The sequence below is a fragment of the Lissotriton vulgaris genome, chromosome 9 (assembly GCF_964263255.1).
Source record: "Lissotriton vulgaris chromosome 9, aLisVul1.2, whole genome shotgun sequence".
NCBI lineage: Eukaryota > Metazoa > Chordata > Amphibia > Caudata > Salamandridae > Lissotriton > Lissotriton vulgaris.
In genome coordinates, this window is record NC_141697.1 from 813928378 (window position 1) to 813952539 (window position 24162).

The window sequence follows — 24162 nt, forward strand, 5'->3', positions numbered from 1 at the left end:
AGTGGCATTTAAGAGGTTGTTTTCTATTCAGCAACTCAGAAACATCACACTAATGTTTCATAGAACAGTCACAAATTTAATGGACACCGATTTTCCTCCTTTCCTGTAGGCCCTTTATGCTATTCCTCTTCCCTCTTTATATGCTCCTTCCATAAATGTTTTTCTGCTCCAAATGTATCATCTGGCTCTTTAACCATGAGGGCACTTTTTTGCCTTTTAACTCTGTTCCTAATTTGGGCTTTGTTTTGCTACTGGACTACTCCGTTCACAACTGAAGAGGTGAATGCTCCCCTCCCAGTTCTCTAAATTGATGTGCTTTGTAAGTAAGGGGTGTTACCCCCCTAACCCTATGTGAGTTAGTCAAGAACTTAACACATCTGCACCCACTGAGGAGGATAGGCGTAAAAAGTCAATCTTCAAGTTCAACCTATTCCAAGAGGATGGGGCAAGTTGGGAGCATGAGGACAAAGGGCAGTGTGAACTTTGGAGAGATCACACAAGACACAGCAGGACAGGTGCTCTTGCATGGCCTTTAACTTGTTAGAGGAGACCAAGGGCTGTGGGGCTGGAGACCTGCGGTTAACACCACAATAGAGCCTGCAGTCCAAGATCTTCGTGGAATCCTATAAGAGAGGCAGTATCACTCAAGTAATGGCGGTGAGAACCAAGAGACTAAAAGACCAACCGTCTGGCATGATCAAACACGGTGACCCTGTCGGTGCTGCCCTAGATCCAGTCGAGCATTTAAAACAATGGGGAAAGAATTTAAACATTTCAAACGCTTTAAAGATCAGAGCGATTCATTTCTACGCCAAGAGAACAGTGCATGTACGAGAATGACCAGTGGATCCAAAGAAAAATACCACACCAGAGATTACTACATTCACACCCAGAACGAGGCCTGCTACGAAATTAAGAGAAAGCTGTAAATTTGCCTCACCTCGGCCATGAACTAAAGGTGAGACTTTGAAGAGGACATGGATGAGGATTGTCATGACCTACAGAGAAAACCGTTGTAAAAAAAAAAAATGACTGTCAAGGATACACACGTGCACAGTCCATGTTCCCTTGCGTGACTCCACATTGCCGGGACAATACTATTCCATGCTTTAACTATGCCTTTACCTATCAGTGCATTCTGGATTTGTAGTCTTGCTTCATTTTAACCCTTTGCATGCTGATGACGGAACCGTTCCATCATCAGCTGCGGTGGCGCTGTGCTGATGATGGAGCGGTTCAGTCATGGCCCGCTCAACGCTCCTGCGCGGCGCGAATTCCGCGCCTGTGCTGAGCGTTCTATTGAGCGGGCGGGCCATGACGGAACCGCTCCGTCATAAGCACAGCGCAACCGACGCTGGTGAAGGAGCGGTTCCGTCACCAGCATGCGCCCGCCGCATTTCCGCCCCGCCCACTTAGCACTGCGGCGGAATAGCCGCCGCAGTGAAGGGGTTAAAAGAGCATATTGACCAACCTCCCTGATAACGATATGTAAAAGCAAAGGCTAGAGTGTTGCCCTGGTGGCATGTCGCTATCTGGACACCATATGCCCAATGCATCATGTCAACGAACGCAGATGTACGGTACCCATCCTTAATCCTCTGTGTGAAAAAGCACACGTCGGAAAAGTATTTGCCGTCTTTCTAGTGCCTAAGCAAACGGACTGGAGTACACTGCCAAGGCTTACTGAGGAATAACTGTTTAGTGAGGAGTGTGTCTATCAGGCAACTCACTGGGATAAAAGGCTTCTGTTTTTTCCCCTAAAAGACAGCTCGCTGAGAGGAAGAACAAAAACTCCCCTGTGGAAACAAATCAAGAAAGGTGGTTGCAAAAGAACAACTGTCGCATTTACATGAGAAAAGACGAGCTCGGATTTTAGGCGCCGCAGGAAGCAAGGCAGTTTAGAAAAATGAAAACATTGAATAAATAAAAAAACAGGAATGCTCCGAACTGCATCTGGAGCTCCCGTGGCTCGCCAGAAGGCGGCAAGGCCGGGGTTCCACTGCTCACTGCAGTCCTCTCCCCAGTCAGTCTGTCGCTCCTTCGAGGTAACCAGGTTATCAGTAATTTACCGAGCTCTCACCCACCAGATTTCAATTCACTCCTAATCGGATTCCTCTCCCAAGACACTTCTAGAGGGCGGGTCGGGGATTATAAAGTAATCCGACAGCACAGCCACTCTCCCCTCTGAGGTCAAATATAATAAAGTAATGGACAGGAATACAATTACTCTCGGTCCCATCCCACCTCGAAAGAGTGAGCGATTAGAAAACGACCCCGGCAGTAATAAAGACTGGCAGCTTTTTTTCATTCCCATTGTGGGGGTTTTAATATCTCCTAGAGCAGGGGTACTCATAGTACGGCCCCCGGGCCGCTGGCGGCCCGGCAAGCCTTCTCTGGCGGCCCGCGGACCTTTCAGACATCTACCCGAGTTTTTTTTTTTTTTTTTTAAGGCTGTCTGCAACCAGAGCTGACTCAGAGACTCTGCTGCCTGTGGGGGCCGGGCGATTGCCGTCGTAGTCAGAGTGGGGCTGCAGGGGCGCTGAGAGGTGAAAATAGCCTGATTAACATGCTAATGGTCTGACCATTAGCATGTTAATGAGGCTATTTTCACCTCTCAGCGCCCCTGCAGCCCCACTCTGACTACGACGGCAATCGCCCGGCCCCCACAGGAAGCAGTCCGAGTCAGCTCTGGTTGCAGGCAGCCTTTAAAGAAAATGAGGGAGACAGAGGGAGGGAGGGAAAGCGAGGGAGGGAATAGTGCTACATGGGCCTAATTTGTGCCGGTGCTGAGCAGCGGAAAGCTCTCTTCATGCTGTCAGGCCATCCCCAGATAGAACGTAACAGATAGTCCTAACGAACCAATCAACCATATCCCACGTTTATCAAAACACTTCCAGGAAAACATATTTTGCGCAATGCGTTTTAGAGGGCTTGCACATTCATGCACGAAACAAAGAATACAATACCCCCTTGGTTCAGGGGGGACTACAACATCACACGAGACGTCACTTCAGAAGTTACGGCCGCCGTTTAATTACAGATTAGCGCACAGACTCCCGGCTGAACAAAGGTAGGAAGTGCGCTTGGGTGCTCATTGTGGCTTGTAGCAATGATAAGATCTGCTGCATGACTTCCAATATGCATGCCCTGGAAAGGCATTTCGCCTGAGCACGGGTTGACAGTTTTATACGCAGGAGCCCCTTTGAGCAATGCTAGCAGGAAACTTGGTGTGTGTGTGTGTGTGTGTCAATCTACACTACTACAGACTACCTTCCATCTGGAAACAGACAGAAGTGGGCCCGTATTTTGGTCCATGGTTTGTGGCCCTAAAGGTCACACTCACTCTCACTTAGTTTTGGAAATTCCTGCAGGCCCTGCACCGACCGCCTGCCTCTCAGCAGCCTTTCCCTCCCTGGCGGATTACGGGACTCAGGCACCCTCGCCAGATAGAGCTGTAATATTCACCTGCCTTCCATGTGGGGGCCAAGGGGACACGCAATTGCACTGAGGAAGGCAATTTCAGCCCCTGGAGAGCAGCATAGCTTCCTCTCAGACCCACGGAGAGTCACGCAGATTGACCCCTCCCTTCTCGGGGCCAGGCCCTTTGAAAATGATACGAAGGTCTGGGTCCAGGTCGACGGATTTACAACAGTGCTGCAGTGCTCAAAGAGAGTGTCTTCTTGGCTGTCTACTCCCAAACACCGTTAAACCACCAGCATAAGGGACACACTGGAGCTGACACTTGTAAGTATGTATAGCAGCAGTACCTCAATTGCTGTTAATTTCTTTTGGCATTTGGCCTCGTGCAAAATGTACATGTAAGCAGAGCGTTTTTGATGTACTGATGGTTTGGGTTCCATGGCAGTATGTTATAGTAGCAGTGGGCTGCATCAATATCTGGTGTATTGTAATTTGAGATTACCGTTTCCACATTTCAGGCGGGAGCCAGCCAAAATAAAGCACTTTTTGGCTTTAAAAATCAGGAGTCTCCCTTCTGAATCGGGAGAGGGAGACAGAGGGAGGGAGAGCTAGAGGGAGAGGGAAAGAGAGGGAGAGGGAAAGTGAGGGAGGGAAAGGGAGCGAGGGAGGGATGGAGAGGGAGGGAGGGAAAGGGAGGCAGACGGAGACAGAGGGAGGGAGGGAGACAGAGGGAGGGAGACCGAGAGAGGGAGACAGAGGGAGTGAGGGAGACAGAGAGAGGGCGGGAGACAGAGAGGGAGGGAAAGAGAGGGAGAGGGAAAGTGAGGGAGGGAGAGCGAGGGAGAGCGATGGAGAGGGAGGGGAAGGGATGGGATGGGGAGGGAAGGAGGGAGAGTGAGGGAGAACGAGGGAGGGAAAGGGAGCGAGGGAGGGAAAGGGTGGCAGACGGAGGGAGACAGAGGGAGGGAGGGAGACAGAAAGAGGGAGGGAGGGAGACAGAGAGAGGGAGACAGAGGGAGTGAGGGAGACAGAGGAAGTGAGGGAGACAGAGAGGGAGGGAGAAAGTGAGAGAGTCAGAGTGAGTGAGACAGAGGGAGAGATGGAGAGAGATATGAGAGAGAGAGTCAGAGGGAGACAGAGTCAGAGACAGAGAGAGGGAGAGGGAGAGGGAAAGGGGGAGGGAGAGGGAGAGGGAGAGGGAGAGGGAGAGGGGGGAGAGAGGGAGAGGGAGAGAGAGGGAGGGAGACAGAGAGAGTGAGTGAGACAGAGGAAGAGAGGGAGGGAGAGAGTCAGAGTGAGTGAGACAGAGGGAGAGATGGCGAGAGATGGAGAGAGAGCGAGTCAGAGGGAGACAGAGTCAGAGGGAGACAGAGAGACAGAGAGGGAGAGGGCGAGGGAGAGGGCGAGGGAGAGGGAGGGAGAGAGGGGGGGAGAGGGGGAGAGAGGGGGAGAGAGGGGGAGAGAGGGAGGGGTAGAGGGAGGGAGAGAGGGAGGGGGAGAGGGGGGGAGAGAGGGGGAGAGGGAGGGAGAGAGAGGGATGTGTGTCTATGCCGGGTCTGGTGGCTCAGCGGACGAAGGCGTCCGCTGCAGGGACCTATGATCAACCTTATGGTCATAGTTTTTTTTGTTGCTCTAGCCCCGCCCCTTCCCCACTGACCCCGCCCCCACCGGTGCGGCCCTCGGACACAAACCACACTGTAAATTTGGCCCCCGAGAGAAAGTTTGTGAGTACCCATGTCCTAGAGAGAGACAATCTAATGAACTGAGCCTGCAAAGTAAAACAAGCTTTGGCAAAGGGAATAGTTCTGCCTTTTTCTTGGGTGAGTATGCGTTGGCTAATTGCCACCAGCCGATCTTGAAAAAAAACTAAGAATGAAGCATCCTCGGTTATGACAGCACAGAATGTAGGGATCTGTCGCCTTTCCTGGGCAGAGTGCATTAGCAGAGTTAAGCTGCAACTTCAAAGAAGAGCGTTATCAAAAGGAGTCGGAAGATACATTTGGCATGGTAAGTGCCAGACGCGAAAGGCATACACAGCAGAATATTGTTCACTAGATACTTCTCACATAGGGCCAGTATTTGTGTTGCATTGTTAAGAAAGCATATGTGCATCTTTCTACTTTATGAACAAAAAAGTTGAAAATCCAACGCTAAATTCTCACAGCTACATAAAACCGAATATGCCTAGAAAAATAGGGAATAGTACACTATATCAAGACAGACTAAAGCATCACACAGCAAGCACATCCTAAAGAAAAAGCCAGAAAACCGTAGAATATCGAGTGTCAAATTAAATACATAAAAGAGCACATACTGTGTATAGTCTAACCAAACAGCTACATGAACTCCCTCACCAAAACCTAATAAAAACACAAAACAAATGCAGCCCTTCATGAAATGCCATGGCCTGGATGAACATCCCATCCAAACAACAGCAAATGGTGAGAAACACATGAAAACCAATGGTTGAAGTGTGTGACGCAAGAGTCACACTCCTCTGTAAACCTTTCTGTACTTTTTTTCAAACAATTGATGACACAAAGTCTTCGACACAACTAAAGATAAGAGAGAAATATGATCAGTAAACTCTGATGTTGGCTTGTGTAAAAATAGTGCAGTGCCTTGCCAAACAGAACACGGCTGTCTGCCTCAGACCCTATAGGAAGTTTCAAACATGGTAGCGGGTAACCATCAGCCTGTGATCTCCGATCCAAAAAGAGCAGAAAGTCCTTCAGAAAGTTGCAGGAAGGCTGACTTTTCTTTACCTCTTCGCAGTCCTACTTCCAGCGCAGTCCTACATCCAGCTTTACATATGCCAAAAGATATGGCTATCTTAAACAAGATTCGGATTCTCCAATACATCAAGAATGACAAAATAGTAACCAGAAAGTCAAGCACCAGGAGAATTTCCAGCTCCTGGAAGCATGGCTCAGGCTGAAGAGTAAAGTATAAATGGAGAAAGTCAGGAAGATTTTAGGCTGAAAGTTTGGGGGACATCACCTGGGTCTTTCAGGGGACACCAGGATACACACATTTGTATTTGATTGCATTCAGATGGCAAAAAGCTTGTGGTTAATACTTCATGAAAAATTTACCACAGACACCTCTAAGATAATGCAATGGTGTATCCAAGCTCTTACCCAGATCCAGCACGAACATCGGAAGTGAGATGCATACATGCGACTGCCCACACTAGCTCGCTGTTGCAAACCTGGTCCTTTATCCCCTCGATTGAGCACATGCACCTGTACCTCCTCACATTCAATAACGGGCCATCATCAGCAAATTTGTACAGCAGAAATGGGGCCTGCCTAACATTTACTATACAAGGTCTCAGACCAAACACACACGTTCTGTCCTCTCTTATGAGAATAGTTGTGTCAGTAAAGTACCTTACAGGGTCATCCACAGAATCATTCTGTTTAACTATCAAGCCATTATGGGGCAGTGCACGTGTTACTTTACTGGAGACTCAAGTAAAAACAAAGTTGTGTTCATCCTCAAGCCTTAAATATCAGCCACTTTACGTGTGAAAGGACATCCACGAAATCCTCAGTCACTTCTCAACTAGATATTCTGAAATTCCATGTCTAAAGATCTGCCTCTACAATGAGCCTGTGAGCTCCAGGAAGCCTCATGGAAAACACGGTTTCTGTAACGGGTTGAGAGATCACTCTGACCCCGGTGTTAAACACTTGCTTAAAAGTTACCCTGCCTCAAGGATGGGGGCATGTACAGGCTATACACATCTCCCAAGTTCAACAATATTTCCAAATAACACCCCATGCTTCTAGGTCGAACCGCCTGCAAACAACAGTTTAACAAACAAGTTCATACTGTTCACAGTCAAAGACATCTCCTGCAGGGATTTGGACTTCAAGTTGGTTGGCTAACTGTGGTTCGGCAGCAAATGGGCCCGGGCCTCGCTATTGAAAATTCAAGCAGGTAAGTGTAGGTGCCTCAGGGGAAGAGGGTGAAGGGGAACATATGAAAGACACATGAATGTGTTTGGAGCAGAGAAAAACAAAACCAGAGGAATCCTCACAGAGACTTCCTCTGCACCAAGGGACTGCTCTGGAGGGGTGGCGAGCACAAAGCATTTCAATCAAACTGTAGAAGCTTCTGGAAGCCCTTCCAGGAGCAGGCACTGGGGATGCCAAGCGCTGAGTGTTGAAATCTGGCTGGAGAGGTAGCACAGCTGCAAGTTAAAAGCGGATACCCACAGAGAAACAGTCTTAACAGCAGGTATGCAAAAGCACTCCGAAAAAAGCAAACCCGCAGACTGCTATAAAAATCAATGAATATGCTTTAGGAAAAGAGCTGACAAAGTCACATCAGGCGACCTTAAAGAGAACAATGCATTAAACATAATTTTACTCCGTGATTAAAGATTGGCAAATACATAAACTGTACCATCATAAGAGAGGTTTTGACAAAGCCAGCAGGCACGGCTTTTAGGCTTTTATTTATTCCCACAATCTATACCATGGGTACTAAAAAATATTTGCCCTGGGGCCACAAAGTATGGTCTGTGGTATCATCGGGGGCCGCACTGATGCCATCAGAGTGGCGGTAGGGGATGTGGATGAGTCATCATGGATTGTGTAAGGAGGTCTAAAAAATGTGAAATAAAAGGGCAAGTATTCATTCGCAGGTTAGTAAATGCTGCCCGTTTACTTGAAAAAAACATCTGAATACTAGTGCTCAGCAACTAAACAGCAGATCGTGCTTCTATTCTCCAGGGGGCAGCATGTAAAGGTCAAGAGGGCTGGACTTTGAATATCACTGGTCTATATGAAGAGGCTACCAGACTTGTGTACAGAGACTGTAAACATTTAACTACAGTCATGTGCTTACTGTCGCTACAAACACAGTGTAGCATAAGTATCACATGCGTAATATAGACCGACAAGGACCAGAAACAAAGCACTGGCAACATTGTATTTAGTCTAGCGAGTTCCTCTCTACACAAGAAATCCTTTATATAAGGCTGAAAGTTCAGCGCAGGTATAACCTGACAGGAAGGAATGGACAGTAGAGGTGGGCAAGCCAACAAATAAACAGGGCGAGCCGAGCCAGGCCAATACAAGGTTTTGACTTGGGTCTTGGAGCTCGTGCACGAGCCGAGATTCAAAATGCTTGCTATGGAAATCATACAACATACATCGCATAAAATATGATATAGTCTCTTCAATATTTAAAGTGTATTTCTTTAGCATGTGGAAGCTTTGGCATTAAGAAATCCCATTAGAACACTGCACTGAGAAGTAGTCATTAAAAGTGGTAGTTTTTAAACAAACCATTAGTGAACTAAGAGGCAAGACAATGGTCATGTAAACCACATACGCGGCCCAGATTAATATACAGCAATATCGTAGTCTATTAAATCAAACATAGTAGCTTTTAACACAACTTGGTATAATTAACTCACATATTTGAAAGTGCTTTCACATGCGATAAGGAAAAAGTTTTGGTAAATTAAAATATTTGCCTAAGATCACACAATTTAAACCGGGAAGACAACTCATCCAGGTTTTTGGTTCCACTTTGTACATATCAGCCACTAAATGTGAATCTATTTGTCTTTCAATTTTTATGTTAACACTTTGCGGTTACTTCTTTGTGGATTTTTCTATATTTTTTGTATAGCACAAACTTGATCAAAAGTATTGGAGAGCTTAACATGAGCCCCAGTTACATTACATACGGAAACATTTATTTAGGCATAGGATGATTAAGTGATTTGCCCAGAATCATAGGATGTTGACCCGACACAGGGATTTGTGACCCAGTTCCAAAATCGGCAGCTCTGGCCGTAACAGCACATCCTGAGCGGAGAGAGAGTGACAGGAAGAAAAGGCCACATGAAAACTCGCCTGGTTATGAGCCCGAGGTTCCAACTGGACCTCCAACTAGTCCAGAGCCAGGCTTCAGGCTCAAGCTTTCAATGGCTAGTCTGCCTCCAATGCACACCCTAAGGTTTCCGGTCACATTGCTGTTCCTCTTCCAGCGAGTCCTTAGTGTGTGGCCATCCTATTTGATTTTATCTTATCTCCAATGCCTGGTTTAAGATCCGCTGACCTTCATTAACTTTTCATTTTCAAATGCATCTGTAAGCTAATAGAGCAGATGTGGCCAAATGGCTAAAGCGGTTAACCTCGGAGCTGGGGAACTGGGTTCGAGACTTGGCAGGGACGCTCAACATCCTGTGATTCTGGGCAAATCAATCAATCTCCCGTGCTGCACGAAATAAATGTGTCTAACGCAACCGGTGCTCATGTAGAGCCCTCACATACTTTCGGGTTGAGTTTGTGCTATATAAAGCTCCAACGCAAAAAGAAAGAAAAAAATACCACATGAGAAATTACTTATTGGAATTTGAAGGTTAAAGGGTCATGGGTGAGAGTCAGTTATGAGGTAAAGACAGTAACGATTTAAAGATGCTCAAGTATGGGGGGGCGTGGCCAAGATGGCGGCGGAGTAGGACGCCTTTTCGGGCCGCTCCGGCGCTGATCCTCCAAAGCTTCTAATAGCACGTAGCTGCGGGACCCCACCCGCCCCAACAGCGGCGGGGACGTCCGCCTGGCGGAGCGGTTGGACCTGGTGTGGTCGCCGAGACGGTGTGACCCCGAACTCGCTCCTGAGATCGAACGCGCCCCGCGGCCTGCGAGACCCCGGGCTCTCCTGACATCGAGGCCCGGCGAGGTTGATGGGCGGGGCCCTGGAGCGGACCTGAAGAAGTCGGAGCAGACGGAAAGCGGAGAGTATCCACATTCGACGACGGGTGGCATTGGCGGACAACCCAGCTCGATCCCCCCTGCCCTTGGGGTGTAGCTGCACCGGTTCCGGCACCAACAGAGACGCACGGAGGTCGGAGGCGCCCACGGTCAGCGCCACTCGACTCCGCACGTGAGAGGCTGGACGCTGCCGGCGTCTAGGGAGCAAGTGGAGGTGAGCGCTCGACTGGAGGGCGAGACCCGCCGAAGCACTTGGCCGCGAGGCACTGACTCTGAGCATTGGGTGCCGCCAATCTACTGCGGTGTGGGGCCGCTGAATTGGCCAGCGGTTACCGGCACATCTTGCACGGCGGCCCGGAGGGCGTTGGAAAGCAGGCATCGGAACTCAGGCTGGCCCATGGATTGAGCTTCTGGTGCTTGGGGCTGTGCACAGTTGGAATCTGCAAACCGTGCCTTATTGAGCGCTTGGTCTGCCCGAGGGGCCCGCCACTATTCTGAGCCACGTGGCGCCAGGCCGGAGCACTGTGGGCCGCCATGTCTAATCTGCCACGCAAGCGGGGACAGGGGAAGGACAATGCCCCGAAATCGTCTCAGCAACCGGCTTCCCCTGGAGCGAGTGGGTCCGCGAGACAGTCGGACGATGAGGCCCCGGCGACGAAGGCCTTTATGACCGAGCTGTTTGCCTCCATCAAGGAGGACATTTCTGACCTCAGGGCACAACTAGCCTCCGATCTACGGGAGGTGCGGAGAGAGGTTGACAGCATAGGCGAGAGGGTGGCGACCCTGGAAGACCGAGACTTGAGCGTAGCTACCGACGTCCACCTACTGCAACAAGACATCATTCGCCTCACTGAGCAAAATTTGGATCTACAACTGCATACGGAGGACTTAGAAAACCGCTCACGCAGAAACAACATCAGAATACGGGCGGTGCCGTGGGACGGTGAGGCTGGGGACCTGAGGGGGTATGTCCAGGAGCTGTTCCTCCAGGTGCTTGACGAGGAAGATACTACGGAGATTCGGATGGACAGAGTGCACAGGGTGGGCCTGCCGCGGCGCGGGGGGGGGCCCCCCCCCCGACATCCTAGTGTGCGTACACGATTTCCAGTTGAAGGAGCGGATTCTACGCAAAGCCAGAGCTATCGAGTCGTTACAGTTCCGGGAGCATCGGCCTCAGCTATACCAAGACCTGGCGGCGTCTACCCTGCAGAAACGGCGGGAGTTTCGGCCAGTGACGGCTTTTCTGAAGGAAAGGGGCATCGCCTACTCCTGGGGGCATCCCTTCAGGATCATTTTCAGGTGGCAGAATCGCCTTGCTCAAGTTCGCACGCTCCAGGCAGCGAAAGAACTTCTGGGACTGGAGGATGTACCGCCTTCGCAGGCTGCGACGGCCTCTCCGTCCCGGAGGCGACGTCGTTCGTCTTCATGGCAGAGGGTGGGAAGGTCACCCATCAGACAACGGCCGGATCTCTCTACCAGCCTGCAAGAACGGGATGCAGCTGTTGCTTCGGTGGCATCAGTCACGGTGCCCGACACACAGCATAGCACAGGGGCGGCGTGATCCCCGGGACATGGCGGATTGGCGCCGGAGGGGCCCGGGCCATCTGGTTGAGGGGATTGCAGGTACTCTTGGAGGAGACGCCCTCGACTATGGTCATGGGGATTAGTGTTTTGGTTCCCTCGGCCTGCTTCTTGAGTGGGAGGCTTCCTACGGACTTCGGCCTACTAGTCTTGATGAGTATTGTTTTTGCACTTTCATTTTGGTTTTTGTACTTTGTTTGGTTTGCATGTCCTTTGGGGTGGGGTTGGTATGGGGGTTGTTGGGGACAGTGGGGGGGGACCAGTGACGGAGGGCCTAAGGGGATGATTGTTGTGTGCCTGCTGATGACTGCGCATTTTACTGCCTGTGGAGTCGTGCCACGGAAGTTCTGGAAGCAATTGGTCGTCTCCTGCCTAGGGGTGGGGCTGGATGCGGGGTGGATGACACTTGGCATGCTGAACGCGGGTACTGGGGTGGATATCTGCTATGCCGCTTAGCATAGGGACGTGGAATGTTAAGGGCATGAACTCGCCTCAGAAGCGGCAGAGGGTTCTGAAGTATGTAATAGACCATCACCTTGATGTAGTGGGCTTGCAAGAGACACTTGGCACGGAAAGATGAGCTGAGGCTCCGCCATAAGGCATACCCCATTGTCTACAGGTCCTCTGCTGTCACGAAGCACCGGGGGGTGGCAATCATGTTCAGGGCTACGTTGCATTTTCAGCCGGTGGAGGTCCGCAACGACAGGGAGGGTCGCTGGCTGATGGTTAAGGGGCACATTCAGGGTAGGTTGTGTACATTCGTGGTGGTATACATGCCCAATGCAGGTCAGAACAAGTATCTACAGGACTTGCTGGAGAAGGTGGGGGAATTTGCGGAAGGGCTACTGTTTATGCTGGGCGATTTCAATTTGGTGTGGGACAGGGATTTGGACAGCTCGGGGGGTCGCAGAGCGGACACAGGGGTTTTTTCTGATACCACGCAGCAAGGGGTGGGGGATTTGGGTTTTGTAGATGGTTGGCGATTTTTTCAACCTGGTGTAAAAGACTACACGTTCTTTTCGCACGTACACCACTCCTACTCCCGCTTGGACCACATTTTCCTTAGTCAATCCCTCAGAGGGAACATTCTAGATGCCGCCATTCTCCCGATCTCGGTGTCGGATCATAGCCTCTTGGTGCTCACTCTTCGTTGGTCGCCGCCCGACACCGCGTGCCGAAAGTGGTACTTCCCGGCGTCAGTGGTTAGGGATGAAGTTTCTGACCGGGCCTTACGCCTGGCCATCCGTGAATTTTTCGAGTGTAACCCCCCATCGGACACTTCTCTGACCACCACGTGGGACGCCTTCAAGGCAACGATCAGAGGGAAGTGCTTGAGCCTCAATTCGCAACTTAACACTCTGCGCAGGAAGGAACGGGAGGCGCTGGAGGCTGAGGTGCTTGAGCTCGAGAGTGCCCATAAGTCCAACCCATCGAGGGTCACCCTGCGTCCACTGACGGCGGTTAGAGGCAAATTGAAGGCACACTATGCAAACAGGGCCGAGCTCACTCTCCTGCGGTTGGGGCGTCAATCATACTCCAGTGGTAATAAGATTGGCAGACACTTAGCCCGGCAGCTGCGGGACAAGAGGGAACGAGAATACATAGGGGGGATCAGGGACACCGCAGGAGTACTCCACCACCGTGATGGGGAGAAGGCGGATATATTTAGCCGCTTCTATGCCGATCTATATACGGGCGAGGAGCGGGACGCCGCGGCCCAGCGGGAGTTCCTGCAACGCTTGCCCCTCCCGCAGGTTTCTAGTGCGTGGAACGACTTGTTGGAGGCTTCGATCTCGCGAGAGGAAGTCCTCTCCGCTATCAAAGCCTTGAAATTACATAAAGCCCCCGGCCCGGACGGGTACACCGCGGTCTTCTATCAGACTTACGCGGCTGAGATATGCGACTTCCTGGTTGCTCTCTTTAATGACATGGCTAAGTCCGGAGTAAATACTGGGACCCTGGCGGAGGCGGTGATTACGGTCCTGCCGAAGCCGGGGAAAGACCCGGAGCTCTGCACGTCATTCCGTCCCATAGCCCTACTCAATATTGACGCGAAGCTGTACTCGGCGATACTGGCGCGACGCCTCCAGGACCTGTTGCCGGCGATTGTTCATCCAGACCAATCGGGCTTCATCAAAGGCCGCCAGACACACGACAATACGCGTAGGGTTATTCATCTCATTGAGAAGGCGGACAGGTTCCGCATCCCGGCAGTGCTTGTGGGTCTGGATGCGGAGAAGGCCTTCGACCGCGTGGACTGGGACTTTCTGTTCCGCACGATGCAGGCGTTTGGGTTCTCTGAAAGATTCATCACCATGGTGAAGGCGAACTTCTGTAGCCCACGATCGAGGGTGGCGGTGAACGGCCACTTGTCGGCCTTCTTTCAGCACTCACGAGGCACTAGACAAGGGTGCCCCCTATCTCCCTTGCTGTTCGCGCTCAGCATTGAGCCCTTGGCGATGGCGATCCGGGAACATGAGGGGGTGAAGGGCATACCGTTCACTGGAGAGCAGCACAAAATTTCTCTCTTTGCGGACGATATCTTATTGTCGGTGGCAGATCCCGCTGATTCTCTCCCATGCGTTCGGGATATCTTGCTGGCCTTCGAGGGGGTGGCTGGATTTAAGGTTAACTACGGCAAGTCCTATGTCCTGAATTTGACCCTATCGCAGGCCGCGGTCGTTCAGATGCGAGCGACTACACCGCTGGCCTGGGCCTCTGGCTCGATACTTTACCTAGGAGTCCATCTCACTCCTACGGTAGGAGGTTTATTTGCTGCCAACTTCCCGCCCCTATTGACCAGGACGCGAGCCGAGCTGGAGAAGTGGAAGCCCAAATTCCTGTCCTGGCTGGGTCGAGTGCATGCCATTAAAATGGTCCTTCTACCCAAATACTTATATCTTTTTCAGGCCTTACCGATTCCACTAAGCACTTCCTATTTTAGCCAGCTCAAGACATTGCTCTTAAAATTTGTTTGGCAGGGAGGTCGAGCGCGACTTCCGTTCGCGCTACTACGAAGATTACGAGCTGATGGGGGGGTCGGCCTCCCGGATCTACACCTCTATTACAAGGCTGCCCAACTGAGAGTCATGGTGGAATGGTCACAGCAGTTTTCTGAAAAACACTGGTTGCATATGGACCGGAGCGTGGCTGGCCGGTCCGTCTGGGATCTAGCCTGGAAACCGAAGCGTGACCGCCCGGTGAATGCGTACATCAGCACGCCCACGGGGACTACGCTGAAAGTCTGGGATACCTTGGCGGGAGATGAGAGATGGACGACCTTCCCGTCTCCGTTCACCCCTTTGCATTTCAACCCGGCGTTTCCGCCGGCGCTCACCGAGGGTCCCTTTGACACCTGGAGAGAGGGAGGATGTCGAGCGCTGCTCCATCTGTTCCACGGCTCTGACCCCTTGACATTTGAGAATTGCGTGCGGGACTATCAAGTGCAGCCGACTGACAAATATAGACATTTACAACTGCTTCACTGGGCCACGTCTCCAGGGGTGCGGGAGGCAGCCACAAGGCCTCCCTCCGAATTTGAGGCCTTCCTGCTAAAAACGTCCTCCATGAAGGGGGCCATCTCCTTTTTGTACCAACTACTGCTTCGCTCGGCCCTTTCCCCTAGACCGCGCTACATGGAGCAGTGGGAGGAGATGGTGGGGAGGGATATCACTGATGATGAATGGTCGGCGCTGTGGAGGGACATGACGCAATTTAATCACTCAATACTCCTGAGGGAGGCGCACCTAAAAACTCTAACACAGTGGTATATGGTCCCGGCCCGGTTACACCGTATCTTCCCGACTGCCTCGGACAGATGTTGGAGGGGTTGTGGCCTGCTGGGGGACTTCCGCCACATATGGTGGGACTGTCCGATCATCAAACCCTTCTGGGACGAGATCCTATCCCATATTAAAGATATCTTGCAGTATCCTATCGATACCTCCTTAGCGTTCGTGCTCTTGGGATTGAGAGATCCTGGTCTTGAGCACCAGACACGCGCAGACAAGAAGATTCTATGGCTCTGCCTAGGCGCTGCCAAGCTCACGCTAGCGTCAGCCTGGAAGCGAAAGGAGGCACCGGCGCTCCCACTGTGGCACGCTAGACTGTGGAGACTCCTGAGTCTTGAGAGAATGGCGGACATCTTCTTAGGCAACTACAAACACTTTAAGCATATATGGGGCCCCCTGGTGTCCTTTCTTTCTGCTGGTTTACCCTCGGCAGTATGCCCAGCGTCTCTGAGGACCTTACATCTATTTCAGCTCTAAGTTTGTGTGAGGCTGCGTGTGGACTGAATGAGGCACCGTCACTGGAGGGGGGGGGATGGGTTGCGGGACGTTGAGTTTGTGTACTGCTATTGGGACACCTGTGCGGCTAGACGAGGCTTAAATCGAAGGCTCTGTGACGCTGGACTTTCTGCTGGCTGAGGTAATGGAATAACCCGCCTTGGAGATGCGAGTACGTCGCCTTGCGAATGCTGGAGCCTATAATTGGTTGCTCGTTTTGCATTGCATTATTGCCTCGTCTTAATTTATTGCTTTCCCACTGTGTGGGACCACCTGCGCCCCTGAGGCGGTACCTTTTGTTTACTGTTTTTTTTCCTTTCAATGTTATGCAAAATAAAAATTTTACAAAAAAAAAAAAAAGATGCTCAAGTATTTTCCATCAATATATTAAGTAAGACTTCCTAGATACTGGAAAACAACGTGTATTTGACTGGTATATTAGTGTTTGGGACACAGCGTATTTCCCAGGCCTTCAAACCTATCCTGACAGTCTAGTACTTAAGTGAACAGGCAAAATGATAAAGTATGGGCTAGGATTCATAAAGGAATATTCATATAAACACGTGCCCTCGAACCACCCCAGACATCTAAGGAAAGTTGCGTTGGCATCCAACAAAACTTAAAAATACTGTAAATTTATTTAGGATTACATTATGTATAAACTACACACTGGATTAGCAAAATAGTTGTCTAGGTATTGACCCAGGGAACGTCTAGTTCAGATTGACTGAGAGGGATCAGATTTTCTTTTTATAACCCACTGAACTTCAAGGCCTTTGAGGATCCTCAGGGTAGAGATGATAATGTCATCAAGAGGTAAAAATTGATGAAGTATCGAGGACATCTATTAGCGGTTTGGTTGAACAGTGTAATGGTCAGCCGTTTCCTACTCTCCAATGGCCCCTCTCCTGTAAGCTAGCTTTATATAGACAGGTCATATTCTTGGGACTGGGTGGGAGAGTGTCACATCTTCAAAGTGTCAAACTTACTGAGCTGTCCATGGTGTTATCTAGAGTGTTAACCCACATCCTCAAAAGGACTCGCAGAAGAGATACGAGATGCAAAAAATGGCACAAGAGGCAAACACAAATTAACTGTAGATATTTAAGCAAGACGAAAGGATTACATTGGCCCTCCAACTAAAACTGAAGTTCATCCAAAGCCCTACTTTCCACAAGTTATGCATCTAAAACTTTTCAATGGTTTGGTTCTAATGAAAACTATTTCTCTTAAAAGCAGCTTTAACAGCAACCATATGGTCTTAGATTGCATTCTCCTCGCACCAACACCATTATACTATAAATTGGACAAGTATCGAAAACTCTATTTTTGGCGGGGCATACCCGATATTAAAGAAGTCCAATACTTTTCCACAATTACAGACATACAAACGAACAAAACTTCTTTGCTGGTGGGTTAGTGCTTCACTTGCATGCTCGTGACCAAGAAACTGTGTGGTCTGGTTCCATTGAAGGTGAAGCCAATCATACTAGAAGGTGGGGATCGCCTGTTGACAAGGATAACTTTCATTCAGACTTGAAGAGTGCAAAGGTAGTAATCTGGCTTCTCATGTTCTGTTAACCAGGTATATTCAAGTTGAGGCACATGGCATCAGCAACCATCCCTCTCCAGGATTTGAGCCTTTAGCTACATCCTCGCTACCAAAGGTTTGAGAACCGAGAAAATCTGCTGAAGTAATCTGTAGCACAAACAGACACGCAAGTTAAAGGGTAACATTTTCACTAACAGACACCTTTACTACTTATAACTATCATATACTAGATTTGAACATACACCAATGACAGGAGAATGTGTGGGGAAGTGTACAGTTTCCACTGATAACCAGTAGATGTGTTTTTCAAATGTTGAGCTCGCCTGGCACAAACATGACTGTCTCAAGTTTTTCATAGGCCTTGGCGTTCTAAGAAAGAGGGCGGTACAGAGTGGCTTCTGATGGGCACTTTTTCCATATGTCCTTGAGCCCTTACATGGCCGACACCACATAGAGATCTATTGCACTGTGTGTTCCCACGGGTGTTGTGTGTACGGTGTCTTGTCTTGTGATCCATAGTGATAAACTTCTTTTGACTACTAGGTACAATATTGTGTTTTGATATTGGTTCTAAGAAGTGTTCCATGTCACTAATACGCCCGTCCAACAATTCTTCTACATCTAGAAATAGGGCCAAATTCTGAAAACGTAGGTGTATTCCAATCCTACCTCAATGCGGCCAGTGTCGGGCTGGAATCCCCGTGACGGATCCTCCGTGGTGACCCTGCACTGTATGGCGCAGCCATTGATGCGAATATTGTCCTGTTTCAGACCCATGTCAGGGAGGCTTTTGCCTTCTGCAACGTGGATCTGGGCATGCACAAGGTCAACGCTGTGGAGAAAAAGAAAAAACAAAGTTGTATCAAGACAAGAAAGCAACTTACCAGATACAGATATGGGTCACAAAAACAATGCCCATAGAAATGGACAGATACATGACTGGACTATCATTTTTAGGTATTGCTTATCAGATTGAGCAAAGCTGCTTTGTGAATTCCACTGCTTTGCTTTATTGACACTCAAAGTACTTGTTTTGTGTGGTGCCACATGCACGGTGCACGACTGGAGGAATCAGTCTTTCAGTGGTAGCTCCTCCGCTATCGCAGAGGAGCGTTGCCATGCTGCTTTTGATCAGTGCAAAGTAAAGGAAATAAATAATATTATTAACTGAGTTATTATCATTTTATGTTTCCTTTGGGGGCGGGTGGGCTGGGCTGCTCTGCTCTTGGAGCAGGGGAGGAGTAGTTAGCCCACTCGTAAGTGCACAATGACTGTTTGGTCGGCCCTCTTGGGCCACCCAAAACAGTCATGCGCACTTTCCCTGTTCTCCAAGCAGGCTGCATTACAATCCGTGTGGAGAACATTCCCAGGCCCCCAGTCTGTGATTGAGCATCGAACCAGGATGCTCAAAAGCAAATGCAGCTTTGTGATTGGTCAGGGGAGCCTGGCTGTTCTTCCTGGCTTCCTGTTCCTTGAGGCCCATGAGGAGAGCAGGCGCAGAGATGTGGGACATGGCGGCAAGGTACGTTTATATTTTTTTTGCAAAATTTTTTTTTTTTGTATTACGGAACTCCCCAGCTGCACACAGACCTCAGCACTCACCGGCTGCGCACAGACCTCAGCACTCACCGGCTGCGCACAGACCTCAGCACTCACCGGCTGCGCACAGACCTCAGCACTCACTGGCTGCGCACAGACCTCAGCACTTACGTCACGTCGTCGTTCTCTGTGTAAAGAAATTTGAGTGGAACTGGACAGCAAGTGTGCCCATCTTTCCCGCCTCTTCTTTTATTTAGAGGTTGCCTCTGCTGGACTTTCACGGAAAAAGGTAAGGCAGTCTTTTGTGTTAAACGAGAAACAATTCTAGGCTTCAGAGCTCTTCTATTCAGCCAAGAACGTTTAAATGAAACGGTCGCGGATTGTCTAACTGATCAGATGTCTTTGCCAAGCGCGAGCAGAGCATCGGCAAGCGCGCACTTAGGGCCCGGCCCCCGCCACCTACTTGATCTAGATAGGGGCGGCCAGTCTGCCCCAATGGGCGACCGGCCGCTTATCACTTCCGGGGCAGGAGGACGCACTTCCGGTGCGACAGAGGGCGGAGCCTGGTGACCTATTTAGGTGCTTGGGGCAGGGACCCCGGCCTCTCCTTCCTCTGTTGCACCGGATTGTGGCGGCCTCCCAGAAGCGTCCCCCCTCCTACAGCCCCTTAGTATAGTTTTAAACTCCCACCCACCCGTCCCTTTAGCTCAGTGGATTTGAGGGGCGTGTTGCGGTAGAAAGACCTTGGAACAGTACAATTGACCGACGGAATGGACGGGAGTCCGCCTTGCGTACTCCCTAGGCTAGCACTGAGGGGGGAGACGGTAAGCTCTCCGCTGTGAAATAGGGCCCCGGCTGGGGAGGCTAGGGCGACAGGTTACGAGCCTCCTGGGTTCCTGGTCAGCCTGGTGGTCGGAAGGTGGGCCGCTGGAGAAGGCGGACAAGGATCAGAGGTTGGGGGCCCACTCCTCATGGGGCGCAGGTGGGTTCCACCTCGCGTGGATGCACGGCATGGAAGAGGGGAGCCGGAAGCCCCCTTAGTGCTGGAGGATTAGAATCTTAATCTGGCGGAAGAAGATCAGGAAGTCAAGAATAAAATTGTGATAACTGCATGTAATGAATTTTGAAATGCCTGGTCATGTTTATGAAATGTCAAAATATTAACCTCATAGATGCTAGTAAACATCCCTCCCCAGTGCTGCGCTGTCCATTGGAACCAGTGCTGAATGGACGTCCAATGGTCGTGCGCAGCACTGGGGAGGTAGTGCTGCCGTCGGCCAACGCACCGACGCAGCACTTAAGGGGTTAAACATGGCCGTTTTACACCCACACAAGTCTCTGTTGTTGATTCTCATGTGGGTTGTCATGTTATAAGGAGGGAGCGGGGAGCATGCTGGGGGATCCGGGTCCTAAACAGATGTTATTTTTGGGGCCACTTTTAACAATCGTCACTAATGATTGGTACTGTCCTAGTTCAAGCTAGCGACAGGCAAGCAAAGATACGTTTAGTCCTGATTTGTTAATAGCCAAGGAGCAGAGCGGAGGCCAGAGAGGGAGGAAAGAGAAGGGTGAGAGAGGCTAGAGAGACAAATGGATTAGAGAGATGCGAGAGGTTAGGAGAGAAAAATAGATGGGATTGACTGGAAAAGAGCGAAGGTTAGGATAAAAGGTGCAGAGGAGGGAGACAAGGAAGGGATGAAGAAGGAGTGTAGAAAGAGGAGGGGAGCTGGAGAGAGGTTTAATGAAAGGAGATAGACAAAAGCAGAAAGCGGTGTGGAAGAGACTAAAAAGGGAGGATGAGAGAGACAGTAAGAGGAAAAAAGGAGGCCTCGAGAAGGAGAATTGGAGAGAGAGAGAATGGAAGGAAAGACCTAAAAGGGCAGAGATGGGTAGAAGATATTGTTAAGAGAAAAGATAGCTTGAGTTTGAAGGAGAGCAGAATGAGAAATTAAAGTAAGATACACTGAAGCGAGGGGAGTGCAAAGGGAAAATGGAGAAGAGGAAAAGGACAAAGGAAAGAATAGAGGAGTCGATGGGGAGAGGAGAGGTTATCAAGAGTTTGGAGTCTGAAACCGCTCCTTAAGGATGTATAATGCTCATGCACAATTTTAGTTCTTTGCAGTCGGTGGCCTGGGGGTCTGAATCAGAGGTGTTTGTGACAAAGAATCCTCGAAGCTACACTACATTTGGAAGAGCATCACAAGGTGAATTTTCTTCACCATGGTGAAGGAAACACCACAGGTGGATTCTTTGACTTTATTGTTCTTCCAGCAATAGGAGGATTGTCTATAACCATCCAGCTATAAATCCTTCCCTAGGTGTGCCCACCACAAGTGGTAAAGCAGGGCCCCTTCACTTCTCTGGCCCACCTCGTGTTGCATGTGGATCTCGAGACACTCGCAGCACATGGTCTTTTGAAAGTAATTCTCCACTTATACAAATGGTAGAATCGGCTTCAGCAGGTTGTCAGTCAGCCACCAACATGCTACGAATGCTTATTTTGGATAGGCCGTGACTAGCTGTCACAAAGCGCCCTTCCTGGTCCAAAATCATTCACCAGCACAGATTCCAGAGGTACTCAGTGAGGTTTGAAACAACTTTTTAAAAAAATCTTGAGGACAACCGCAAAAATTCTGCTAGGGAGATATGGGCTTGTTCACAGCCATTCCAAATGAGGATAACATTGGAGGGTAGTTATTTTTTCAGGGTACTTCTTTGAATAAAAACAAATATATGCTAAAAACAAACACTTTTTCAAGGCGCGAACGTCTGCATTTGTGTAGGAAAACCTTTGCATAGGAAACAAGGGGTAAAATAAAATAGTGTTATGCTATGTGGTTTTGCACCAGATCCCATACAACAGCCACTGGAAATAGTGTTTTGTTAACCTCTTACCCCCAGTACAACGAACTTTAAGTCAACCCAGAAATGTCAGTCCCTGACCAAGTTGCTTGGGAATCCAGCCTTAAAGCACATCAGTGAACCGCAGTGGCCTGATGCACAGGGCACATGTTCTGCAGGTTTCTTCCAATCCTGCACGAGTGCAGTGCTTCACACACACCTAAACAGCATGGAAGCAGCACATTCCCAGCACTGCCAAAATTTGATCAAAAGCACCCTGAAGAATACCGAGGCTGGTTGTCCAAACTGCTGCACTGCCAGACATGAAAGGTAGACAAGGCGGTGGCAGCGAGAGAGGCTCTGCTCCGTGCTTGTTATTCTGAAGCTGTCAGGCACAGGCCCTCGACAAAGGCTGATTAGTGAGCCAAGCCAAAGGAGCCGTCAAAAGGTGAGAACGCTATTGCGTTGCAGCGTGCACTTCATCAGAACAAAGTCGCTATCCATGTCACAGATGCCACAAAAAGTGCCAGTTCAGCAGAGCATGGTCATGGTGACCATAATCACCTTAGAGATAGACATTCAACACTGATGGAGTGTCAGGTCCAACTAGGCGTTAAGAGGAAAAGCAAAGGCTGAAATGGCTTATGGAACAAGCACTGGCAAAGCCAACAGGTCCGGCCTTTGGAACCAATTGGTTTCGTCAATGGTTTTTAAAGATTATGTGCAGTATGGCAAAAGAAAAACAAAAAATCAGAAAAGGTGCTAGGAAAAGGCCACTGTGGCTGGATCAGTTTGTAGCGGCACGCATGCACATGCCTACAAAATGTGCGGGTGCTTTTATTTTTTTTTAATATATTTAGTGATTCAATTTGGATTGATATATAAAAGGTTGTGCAAAAGCGTTTTTGTTTTAAGTGAGTGGAGGTAGCAAGAAGAGGCGGGGTGCTGGAAACACTGAACGCAGGTGGGGAGAAGCATCACGGAGGGCAGGGTCGGAAGCACCACAGAGGGTCGCTGGAGAAGTACATAACATTGGCGCGAGAGAGCAACATAAAGCACAGGGGAACAGAAGCACACTGGCGAAAGTGTATAACATGGACCGGGGAGAAACCCACAGGCGAAAAAACAATGCAGGGGAGAAGCACATAATGGCAACAATAGATATGGAAAATGCTACTTACCAGTATGCATGTGTTCTTGGCATGTAGAGCTGCAGAGTTACACACTATGCATAGATGGCCACCTAGTGTTGGGCCCGGATGTTTGCAGTTTGTTTAGTTGTAGAAAAGTCTTTCGGAGTCACGGGATAGGGGACTCGTCCTTAGGATGATACTGCGCATGGGCATCGGCTACATCCCCAGATTGTTTTTTGCCATTAGGGAAGTGATGGAGCTGTACAAGAAGTAGTGATTTCCATGTGATTTGTATCTAATTAAGATAATACCGGAACAGATAAAGGCAGCCGGGGAGGCGGGTGGGCGTGTGTAACTCTGCAGCTCTACATGCCAAGAACAGATGCATACTGGTAAGTAGCATTTTCCGTTCGAGGCATCTTTCTTGTGGAGTGGGCTTTTGGAAGAATTGTTAAGGTGTGTTTTGCTTTTTGGTAACACATTTTTATGCATATAACTATCCATCTGGCGATCCCGGATTTTGATATAGGGTTGCCTTTATGTGGCTGTGAAAAGGACACAAAAAGTTGTTTTGTTTTACGAAATGATTGTGCTCTTTCGATATAGTACAGCAGAGCTCTTTAAACATCTAAAGTGTGTAGAGCCCTTTCTGCAACTGTTTGAGGCTGCAAGAAGAATACGGGCAGCTCAACGGATTGAGATGGAATGGTGAAATGACTTTAGGAATTTTGGATTAGTACGAAGAACCACTTTGTTATGATGCTTTTGCAAAAAGGGTTCTTGAATGGTAAATGCTTGTAGTTCACTAACCCTTCTAAGAGAAGTAATTGCTACTAAGAAAACTACTTTCCAAGTTAGGAATTGCAATTCACATTTATGTAATGGTTCAAAGGGAGGACCCATTAACCTTGTAAGAACAATGTTCAGGTTCCACACTGGTGCTGGTGGCGTTCTGGGAGGAATTATTCTTTTGAATCCTTCCATGAAAGCTTTAATAGCTGGTACTCTAAAAAGAGACAGATGTTGTCTGTTTTGTAAGTATGCTGCAATGGCAGCAAGGTGCAGTCTGATAG

General features: G+C 49.4%; 1 protein-coding gene across 2 annotated transcripts in view; it reads right to left on the reverse strand.

The window, feature by feature from the left end:
* The window catches only part of PC (pyruvate carboxylase), a 2223386-nt gene that overhangs the window by 1002408 nt on the left and 1196816 nt on the right, over positions 1-24162 (reverse strand). For both annotated transcript variants that reach the window (XM_086938550.1, XM_086938549.1), the window contains one exon: positions 18246-18408. In XM_086938550.1, coding sequence (XP_086794676.1) covers positions 18246-18408 — 163 coding nt within the window. The remainder of the gene's footprint in view (positions 1-18245; positions 18409-24162) is intronic.